Source organism: Arachis duranensis, chromosome 5 (assembly GCF_000817695.3).
Source record: "Arachis duranensis cultivar V14167 chromosome 5, aradu.V14167.gnm2.J7QH, whole genome shotgun sequence".
Classification (NCBI taxonomy): Eukaryota; Viridiplantae; Streptophyta; class Magnoliopsida; order Fabales; family Fabaceae; genus Arachis; species Arachis duranensis.
Window position 1 is genome coordinate 2059040 of NC_029776.3, and position 11304 is coordinate 2070343.

An 11304-nucleotide genomic window follows, 5' to 3' on the forward strand; every position below is an offset into this window, starting at 1 on the left:
AAATTTATTTGTTGTTTTTAAAATATTAAAAAATAAAGGTTTTAAAATTTTCTTTTTATTTATAAATTAAAAAATATAAGTCAATACTCTAATTATTTTTTTCCTAATACTTCTTACCTTCAATATTATAATAGACTACATTTTTTGTTTTGAATTATTTCAACAATATTAGTTTTTAATTACTTTTAAAATATTTTAATATTTAATCTTTTTTGTTTTGTTTTTCCATTTTCACAGTGGAAAGGGAGAAGGTGAATTACTAGCCTAAGAATTAAGATCCTAAGCTTACTCCGGTTGGCAGGTAACTAATAGTCAAATAGTCAATTTTCAATTTAGATTTATGTGTTCTAAGAGTGTTTATTAAAATTATTAATTAAATTTTTTTATAACAAATTGTGTAAAATTTAATTTTTAATGTAATTATTATATATTTATTAAAAAAATTATTTAAAATTTTTTACTAACAGTAATTAATTTATATTTTAAAAATACATATTAGTCTAAGTATAAAACAATCAACTTGGGTTGGTCGAGTAGTTAACTCACTCGTCCATTTAAACAAGTGTCGGTATAAAATAAATTACTTAAATACTATTAAATGTTGAGTTAATTTTACAAAATTATCTTTTTTATTGAAATAATTTACCTTTTATAGTTAAAAATGCGAGTGCATTCAACTTTTTTTATAATTGAAAATGCTAATTTATTCTTTAATGGTTATTTTTATATTTGGTTTCCAGTCCTAACCAGCTAGGTTAACACCTCATGACCTGGTCATCAACATGAAGTGCCCCTAACAACTAAAGTAGTACTAATAAGTAATAATAATTTCAAAAAGATAACAACAATTAATTGATACTTGATAATATATATTTACATATTATTATTAATAATTAAAATCTAAATCTAGCTCTTTTTTAATTGGAATAATTGGTGTTAAGGAGAAGAGACTTTTCACGTTTTTTCGTACGAAATTGGTTTGTGCTGCAAAACAAAAAGTAGAGACGAAAAGTAACGCTTTTGTTTAATTAATTCAAATTTATATGGACTCAGTAGCCTCCACCTTATTTTAATTTTCTTTTCTTCTTCTCTAGTCTCTAGATCCCAAAAAAAATCACCACCATCATCATCATCATCATAATCATAACGCTCCTCTCTATAGTTTAGTTTACACACTTTGAAGCACTGCTACTTACAATTTAATTAAAATTCAGTGATGCTGCTGTTGTGATTTTGGAGGGGAGAGAGAGAGAGAAGAAGAGGCTGCTTTGCTTTCTGCATCTAAGCCAATCACTGAAGGAGTAAGTAATAGAATAAACCCCCTTTTCTATTTTTTTTTTAATTTTTATGTTTCATCATTGTTTTCACTTTATGATTACGACTCTCTTTGTTTTCCTTTTTAGAACACCATTATTTGTAGTATAAAGTGGTTAATTATTCATCTGATGTATAGCTTACAAAAGAAAAAATCTCAACTTTATTGCTCCTCTTGCATACACTTGCTTTCTGAATTTTGTCATGTGTACAACAAGATGGGTTAAACCTTTTTTTTTATTATTATTCTCTATGTCAGGTTTGATTAATGATTATTAGTTTGAAATATGAATAATTTCCCAGTTGTTCATAAATCTCCTTCCTTTCCTTAGGTAATTTGCATCAAGGAGGAAAATTTTAGTTTTTGGTTTCTTTTCCCCTTCATCATTGAAGATGAAAATTTGGAGTTGACTTTGGACATTTAAGTCTTTTGCAAAGGAATCTCAGAGGAACACAAGAAGGATTTGAGTAGATGTTAGGTTTAATTTAACGAGTGTCACTCTTAAGATTCGATGGAATTAATATCATAGCACGCAGTGTCTGAATATGATTTCTATAAAGTTTGATCCAATGGTAGGATTGTTTAATTAGCAAAATCTTTGTTTAGTTTATTTACTACAAAGTTCAAGGGATATGGATGATATTCTTGTAATCTGCTTTATTTGGTCCAGTTGTGAAAAGAAAGCTTAAAAAATTATTTTGTAGCAAATGTAATCAAGAATCTAAAGTTTAGAGCACATCAGAGAGATATAGCTGACACGGAAACTGAAAATCATACTTTAGTTCTGGAACTCTTTAGCTGATATATTATAGTTTAATATGAAAAGATACTTTCCACAAGGCTGCTATTTGTTGTTTGAGAACTGAGAATGTTTTTTTATTCATAACAGGGTTAAATGGTTGGTTCATAAAGCGGAAAGATCTTTCATTGATTATCTATCTGCTTTGTACATCTAAGAAACCATTCAAGTGCAGAGTTGAATAAGGCGCTAGAGAGGATTGGTGAAAATTAAGCATAATTATGGGGTCCTTTAAAGGTCATGCATTGCCAGGGACATTGTTCTTTCTAGTTGGGTTGTGGCATATATGGGGTTCTGTGGTGAGATATGTTAAAAATCCGAAGACATTTCGAGTCCAGGTGTGGAATCCTGTGCCGGGGTTCGACGGGAGGCTGAAGTACTTGGAGCTCTATGTTATCTCAATTGGTTCTTTCATTGATTTGTGCATTGAGTTCTTGTATTCAACACACCTCAAGTTCTTTGTTAATGGAGTCCTCAATCCCTCTCACATGAATAACTTCGAGCATTCTGGAATGCTTCTTATGTTTTTTATCTTCAGTGTTGTTGTCCTGCTTACAGAAAAGACAAGGTTAGTTTCCCTAAATTCTCTCTTTCCCAAGGTCTAGTGCTTAATCAAATAGGAGAAATTTAAATTGTTATCTATCATTGAAGAATTAAGACTGTTAACTCGAAATTACTGAGTTCATTTCAGTGCCAAATCAGGCTGTGAGATGTTAAAATATAAACTTTAAATCTCAAGATGAGTATTGTAGCTTCTGATAATTGTTAATTAAATGAGAATTTTCGTGGATTGAGTGATTGACCATATTTCATTCTATGTGTTCACTAGATATGCATATTAAAGAAACCTAGAGTAGCCTACAAGGTGTAACATGTCACTTCATGCTTCTACATAAATGATGCATCCTTTGTTCCTTGAGGCAAAATATGTTTCACATACACAATTTTCATAGATAGAAGAATGAGATGTTAGATTTGCTCACAAATTCTGATTCACTCAGTCAATCATTATTTGGGGGAAATTAGATGCTATGATAATTCATAAAGATCTATCTGCAAGGTCCTCAAGGAAAAGTTATCTTATCAATAAATTATTAATATAAAAAATAGACAATAGTACAACAAATTTCAATCTAACAATCATGAGAAGTTAGCTGAATAAGAAAGGAAACCTTGTCTCATCACTATCATAACTCACAAGGGATTTGATGGATACTTCATGCACAATCTCATTAACTACGAAGCATTAGTTGAATATTATTGCAATTAAGAATCTGAATATACCTTGTTAACCATCTCCCCCCTCTGCAATATTTTCCTACAGATTTTTACCCCTGCCGGAAGGAGCTCTCTGTTTGATTGCTGCCACAGCATTCTCCGCCGAGTATCTCCTCTTCTACTTCCACTCAACAACACACAAGGGCCTTGAAGGTTACTACCACCTCCTCCTAGTCCTCCTCATAGGCCTATGCATCCTATCTTCGATTGCCGGAGCCCTTATGCCGACTAGCTTCCCCGTTGACTTAACCAACGGCATCTCCATAGCTCTCCAAGGCATATGGTTCTATCAGACCGCCATTGTTCTCTACGGCCCCATGATGCCAGATGGTTGTAAGCTTAAGAACGATGCAATAACATGTCATTCAAATGATAGCGAGCTACGGGGCGAATTGCTTGCTAATTTTCAGCTCTTTGTTGCTGTACTTGTGGTCCTTATCGGAACTTTAGTATCATATGGCTATGCAGCTTCAAGATATGGAAATTCTCAAGTCAAAGGCATGAACATAGCACAAGCTGAAGTAGTAAATCAAGATTGAAGTATAATTACTGTAGGGTATGCTAGTTTTGGTTCCATTTTTTAATTAGTGACAGTGGAACATGTTGTTAGCCTAGTTTATTGTACAACATGTATATTAAATTGAATAAAAGGTGCACAATTCTTTTGGTGAGATTTCTTTGTAACAAGTAAGGAAAGGAAATGATTGCAAAATGAGTTTGGTTTTTGGTCCTTATTTATTGAGAAAGAAAGAAAAAAGGGTCCCATGGATCATAATTCTCATGTATCTTTTGTTTTGGTTTGCACTGAACTCATGTTACAAAGTAGCAGAGAATCATGATTAGGACAAAATAACATGGAAGCAAAAAGATGGGGTCACTATAACTTGGTTGATTTGATGAGTTACTTGCTACGTTTCATGTTATCATGTGATGTGTGTTTAGAGCAAATGCAACAAAACAGCTCCATCATTTCATTTCATTGTAATGAGTACACTGCAGATTGGCCATGAAACTTCTTTTTTTGTCTCTCAGAAAAGTTCTATTTCCACAACCACATTAAGTATGGATTTTTTTATAAAATGAATTGATTATTTACTGATATATGTTTTTTTAGATAAAAGTAAATACAAATCACAATTTTTGAATAAAATTGAATCAGATGGAAAATTAAAAATCAAACCGATAGCATTCAAGTCATAACAAATATCGATTTTACCTTCCAAATCGTACTACAGTCTTGTGTCAACCAATGAGATATGTGTAATAATATCTTCTTGGCATTGTCAATGAAATGGTAACAAATATAAATAGTTTTAAAAAATATATATCAAGAAATAATCAATTTATTTTATTGATTAAAAAGATCCCATTAACTATACTTGAAAATTATACTAAAAGCAAGAGAGAATAATAAAATCAGAGCATTTTCTCTTGTTTTTAGTATAGTTGCTGAATAAAGTCTTAGAAATTATATTATTTTTCTCCATTTTAAGCAAAGGACAATAATTAACAGTTAAACAAAAAAATCCAACTCTTTTTGGAAAACTTAAAGAATCATTAAATTCTTGGCATAAAAAGTAGTAATTTGCAAGTTACACTCTGTCATGAGATGGCTATAAAGGTGGGGGATCCATCACCATCCATGATCCATGAAGGTTTCAGTCCCATTTCATAGATTGTACAATTTGAAGGATTGCATGCCATCAATCATTTGCAATTTGCATCAGTGTTCATTTAAGGAACAACCATAAACATATTACCCATTCCACTTCTAAAGTTTGATATTTTATCAAATCAAATCGACCCACTATCTACATTATGACATTTCCACATTCCTATTTGCTCAAATATGAAAAAGATAGAGCAAGAAACTTTTGAATATTAATTTTAGAATGGGGCTGCATGGTGCCCCAGCTCATCTATACATAACAATACTTTGCATGAATGGTATAAAGGGAAATTAGTTTATAGCCCCAAACAAATCTAAACATAAATAAATACAAGTATTTCTTGAGTCAGATATTAAATAGCATTATTTATGTTAAGACTGATACATTAGTTGAACTTTATATGATATGATTTTTCACACCAAGTTGGATCTCAATCCAATTTATCTAATATGGAATAATGATTGTTTCTATAAGCTCCTGAAGGGGAGCCAGCTCCTTCTTGTCAATCAGACCAAACTCCTGCAAAGGCAAATCATAATGAATTTAATTTCGATTAAGTGCACAAATTTTCAACTTCGTTGTTTTAAATAACTATTTAAGTAGTGGATACGAAAAGTATTTATTTTTGCTGATATGACGATACATTATTAGATATCTATGTAAAACACTTTTGAAGTGACAGTGTAAGCAAAGTTAATCCCAAAAATTCAAGAATGCCAAAGAACTTAATTCATTTCGCATGCAGCATCTTGCAAGAGTTATGTGAGACTTACACAGGTAAAGAGTATAAAATGCTTGAAGCATGTGTTGAGGTGTGCCTCTTCTTTGAGGCTCACAATTTTCTGAAAGTGAGAATGATATATGTGAGCATACACACGGAACAAGCGCTTGAATATCGTCTTCACAACTTCCTTAAAGTTTGGTGGAAATGGCGAACCTGCAATGGTTCCACTTCCATTACGGGATATGATACAAAAAATGAAATGATGGCTGATGAAAGAGTCTAATAATTTTCAAGAAAGAGGAAAAATAATCCTTTACCAAGCTTTTGTGGGAATATGGATTCGTCGTCAAGCTGGCCTTCAATCCAATCCATTAGATATTCTACATATTTCGGCGCAGAAACCTCGATAGGTTTCTTGATTTGTACACCATCTGCCCATCTATACTCATACCTAAAGTAAACATGTTAACATAGACAACATTAGAGATACAATTATACAAATAAATGAATTTCTAACAATGATGAAATACTTTTCTGATTTTTCTGATAAAGACGGCGCAAACAACGAAACCAATCAGTTAATTAAGCCATACTTGGGTCCTGCAGACATTGTACGGCAATTCTCTGGAGTACAAAACTCTGTGAGGGTACCATAAAGCAGATTCACCTGGTTGAAGAAATCAACAGCTGAAGTGTGGAATACAAGAGAGAAAAAGTGCTAGATTAGCGCATTTCAGAATTGTACAAATGAACATATTTAGGGAAACTAGAGAGGAAACATAGAAGAAACAATAAATTACTATTGACAGCAAGCCACTCATTTAAATCTTCCCCGGGAGGCAGCTTTACGGCTTCCCTCAGATTTCCACTTCCTAATGTGGCATCAATATGCTTTCTAAGCTGAGCTCCCTGCAATAATAAAAAGGCAAATAAATAATTAACGTGGAAGCTGCCGGTATAACATACATGCATTCAATAGAGATATGGCAGAGACTTTGGAATACACATACATGCATTATGAAATAACATCGTAAATGATTAATATCGCGAATTCAAAATCAATGCTGTTAATGTAACCTTTATTTTTCTAAGATTATATGCATTGAGTAAACCATGTAAATTTATTTCTTACATCTCACTGACTCAAAAGGTACAGCAATCAAACATAAGTAAACAAACAGGTACAGCAAGCAAAACCATGAGCGATAAAATATCTGAAAGGTCCCTAAAGATTAAAAGAACATAACTAACCTTACTTCCAGAAGGTGTACTCTTTTTTGGGCGGAATGTTCTCTGGTTCCGGCTGCAGAATAATTTGCTAGGTTAGCTAGAACATACAAACATAAGTAAGCAAGAGAATCAATCAAACTGAATAACTATAAACATTCATAAACATCTATGCTAACTGTGATACGCATATCAGTATCATAAAAACTGCACTGATACCAGTACTTACAATTTCTCTACAGCTGCTAAGTAATTTATGTATAACGAGCTTGTTTGTAATTGAAAGGTTGATTCACGAATATTACGACCATGTGTGTAACTGACTGAGTGCTATTTGCTTTGTGAAAGGGATGTGATCAAATCTAAGATATTTTGAGCATAATTTAAAAGTGTCGGAAGACATGTTTGTTCATTGTCCTTCCAATGTTTTGGAAATCTTTCTGACGGAATTTAGAAACCAAAATTAGGGAGGGGCATCAAATTATATTTAGACAGAAAAGTCATAAGTGAAACTAGTAAAACAGAATTACTGTGTGAATATAAACATGATTTATGAATTGATAATATGAAGCCGTCTAATCTATATATAAGACCCAACCTAATGGTTCAAGGTGAAGTCCTCATTGTATTAGATTCAAATAAAATAGTTAGATATGAGATTCTGCAAGTTAATGTAGGAGCACAACACTCTCTATTCCTTCCTAAACTTAATTAATGAATAGAAAGAAAGTTCTTCACCAAGACAAATCCAATCTTATGTCAGTCAATAATCTAAAGTTCTTCATCCATATCATATGCGAGCAATGAGCAAGCTTAGCCATCTTGATCTAATACATATTTGAAAAATTAAGCAAAAGCGGGATACTGTCTCAGACTTAGAGGTAATCATTACTACCAAAAGTCCAAAATCTAGATTCATCCTACAGTTGGCAATACCTGCTTTAAACTCAATCCAAAATTAAACCTCAAAAATAGGAGATATAACTCCATAAACTACATGATGAACATAATAAGTAGCTAATCAATGTCACATACAACTAGAAGTTTTACCCTTCTTTCAGAATGCTTTCAACTTGCTCTTCTAAATTATCAACATGATCCTAAAAAATATCATATCAAATGAAACTTACAAAGGGGAAGAATCATAGAAAATTCTTATCCTCAAATTATTAAGTATTAATTAATTACTAATCAATTTGAGTTTCAACTTCAACCCAGCTTTATATGCTAAATGGGATAATTGAAATAGTATATTGATCGAGTAACCACATATGATCAATCGATAACATCATTGTACTAATCACTAACTTTCCTTTCTATTACCAATTTACCATTCATCTTTCAAGAGTCACCCAAACATCTAAATTATGGTAGACCTGAACATCACCATGATTTTCATACCAAATATTGAAACACAAGCAACCCCATTTGAGTTTAAAACAGATCAGATCAAAGAAGAGCCTAAAGCAATTAATCACAAGGATGGTTCGTACAAAGAAGAAAAAAAAACTTTAGAGATTGAACACTTTTGAGATTAAAAATTGAAGCTTTTTTGCACACTAACCTTCCCAAACCGAATAGGCTCATGGCTGGGGTGTGTGTGTGAGAGAGAGAGAGAGAGAGGAGGAAGACGCGCGTTGAAGGGAGCTCAATTTTTATTTCTGAGAGTGATGGAATGAAAAAGTTTCCGACTTTAAATTTGGAATATTATAATTATTATTTTATATTCAGCAGTGGTTTTACTGAATAACCCATGCATATACTTTTATTCCCATTCAAATCCTCGGGTGCTGACGTATGGGTGATGTGATTTTTCATTTTTCATATTTTCGATTCTAAAATAACAAGTTTAATACTAGTTCTAAGAATGTGAGCATAGGGAAGAAAGTTAAATGCCACTTTGGGGTAAAATTCTCAAATATGAGGTTTCATTTGAAATTTTTTTTAAATATGGTTTGGTGAGTAAAAATGTAAAAAACAAAAAAAAAAAACGTTCGAGACGAATTACAAATAGATACAATATCACAAATAAATTGTAATAATAATAAAATATAATAATTATAAAATAATCAATTCAATATAATTAAACAAAATTCATATTATATTTATTATAAAAAATAACATTTCAAAACAAAAAGTATAAAAACGTATTCCAACATAATAACAATATAATTTTTTGGGGTGATATTAAGTAACGCAATGACAAATTTAAGAGGTTAAAAAAGTAAGTTAGAGAAAGAGAAAAAATCAAGACTGATAATGAGTCTCGAAGAAGAAGAAAAGATTTAAATTGGAGGCAAGAATTAGGATTACTAAAATTAAGAAATATATTTATGTATATATAAATTAAGATAAATAAGTAATTTTATATTCGTGTATATTTAACGGGTCTCATGGAACTGGTATTTATGTCTCTGTCTTATTCATTTCATGTGGGTAGGTCATGGAGATTTTACAGATTTCCATTTAGTCCTAATAAGGTGAGAAGACCCAATTAAAAGGGTGACCTCTACCGCATACCCGACCTCTTTAGGGAGGTCGGATTCGACAGAAACATGTTTACTCACGTAAGTAACTACCTTCGTGAATCTCTCACCCACTTCTAGAAGAGAGATCTCAACAACCCTAAGATAAAGAGACGGTTATCCACCATCAGAAGTGAAACTACTTCAGCGTGGTTATTGACTCATCCTATAAATACCCTAACACACTTGGGTACATTTAAGTCCCAATATATCTAAAACCTGCTTAACCCCTTGCTGACTTAGGCATTGGAGAGTCTTGCAAGCATAGTTATCAGAACCGATAATCAATCCGATCATATGACCGGGTCACCGAATTACTGGTTCAACCGATGGATCACTAATTCACCCGGTTAACCCGGGCATAACTAAAAAAATATAAAATTATATAAATAAAATTGAAATAATGTTTTAAAACATAAAATGCGAGTCTTACAAACATTAATAATCAAATATCAAGTTTTAAACATAACTAATAATCTAAAAGAAGAGTTAATAAACTAGTTTATAGTATAAAATATCTTATCAATTTAAATCAACAAGAGCAAGTTAAAGATAACACAATCATTAAATCAAGTTCGAGGGGTGAGCTCAAAGTCGGCATCAACATCTTCATAGGACAAATTAGGAGCTAGATCAACATTTTTCTCATTTTGATTTGCATTCATATCTTCTATAGCACTGTCACTTGGTCTATCATTATCTTGGTCATCTTCCAAATTTAATTGATCTACATTTGTATATTTTTTGACAAATCAATATCAAGAATAATTCCTAATAGCAACTGACAATTAAAATATTCAAGCAATTGAAGAATTTACCAATATCATCCAAAGTTGGTTGAATGGACATATTTACCAAATCATTTCGTAAAACATCAACTTCTTCAGGAGTTAAAAACGGCAGTGAATCTTCCAATATTCAATCCGAATGGTCATCAAATGCATTAAGATAAATTGGATCATAGCTTTGCTTTTTCATTAGATTCCTGTGTTATCAAGTTATGTAATTACTAAAGTAAAGATTAAGTTTTAATGAACAAATAATTTTTAAAATTAGATAAATAAATATAGAAGATACCTTTGTTGTACCCTCAAGTTATAATGAACGAAAACAAGATCATTAAGTTTTTGATGTTCTAACTAATTGAAAAATAGCTCATCAAAAGTTGAAACTAATTCCTATAACATTTACATAATTTACTTTTCTAAGGATATAATTGAATATAAACACAAATAATGGGTATAATATTAAAATTGAACACATTAAAGTGAGATATAATTGAGAATGAATACATCCAAGTGAAAATAATTGAAAAATATAATCTGATTTGTTAGTATAATTGATAGTAGGATAACATTGAATCACTTTTATAAACGTCAAGGATATAAATAGGACGATTTAAACGTTAGATACACAAATATTACTTACCCCAAACGTTAGAGACAAAAACAATATTTTACTCTATTAAAAAAATACTTTCTCAAATATATGTGTGAGTTACAAGAAACTAATATGTACAAATTTTACAGATATCGAATATCCAATTATTCATTTAAATTCAAATCGAACTAATTAAATTAATTCTAAAACTAATAGATAATAGGATACAATTTGAATAGAATCGATGACACTTTTTATTAATTAATTTAGGTAATAGTTTTTGAAATGAATTCAAACTAATATGTAGATTTAAAATTTTTATTAATTAAATTAAAAAATATATACATATATTATTAATTTATTATTTATAATAATAATTTAAGTAT

At 31.0% G+C, this 11304-nt stretch overlaps 2 protein-coding genes across 3 annotated transcripts; one reads left to right on the top strand and one right to left on the bottom strand.

Annotated features, from left to right (window-relative positions):
• The first annotated feature begins 1058 nt into the window (after nt 1-1058).
• On the top strand, nt 1059-4063 carry LOC107487125 (uncharacterized). Of its 2 annotated transcripts, XM_016107720.3 has the most exons (4): nt 1059-1301; nt 1647-1887; nt 2205-2682; nt 3439-4063. In XM_016107720.3, the coding sequence occupies exons 3-4, from the start codon at nt 2336-2338 to the stop codon at nt 3929-3931; spliced, it is 840 nt and encodes a 279-aa protein (XP_015963206.1). In that variant the 5' UTR covers nt 1059-1301; nt 1647-1887; nt 2205-2335; the 3' UTR covers nt 3932-4063. The 2 variants fall into 2 exon arrangements, with proteins under 2 accessions (XP_015963206.1, XP_015963205.1); XM_016107719.3 differs by lacking the exon at nt 1647-1887.
• A 1190-nt stretch (nt 4064-5253) lies between these two features.
• On the bottom strand, nt 5254-8691 carry LOC107487124 (MOB kinase activator-like 1B). Its single transcript, XM_016107718.3, has 7 exons — nt 8578-8691; nt 7038-7089; nt 6587-6695; nt 6380-6473; nt 6104-6237; nt 5836-5999; nt 5254-5581 (listed from the first exon to the last, which is right to left on the bottom strand). The coding sequence occupies exons 1-7, from the start codon at nt 8598-8600 to the stop codon at nt 5507-5509; spliced, it is 651 nt and encodes a 216-aa protein (XP_015963204.1). The 5' UTR covers nt 8601-8691; the 3' UTR covers nt 5254-5506.
• Between the last annotated feature and the right edge of the window lie 2613 nt (nt 8692-11304).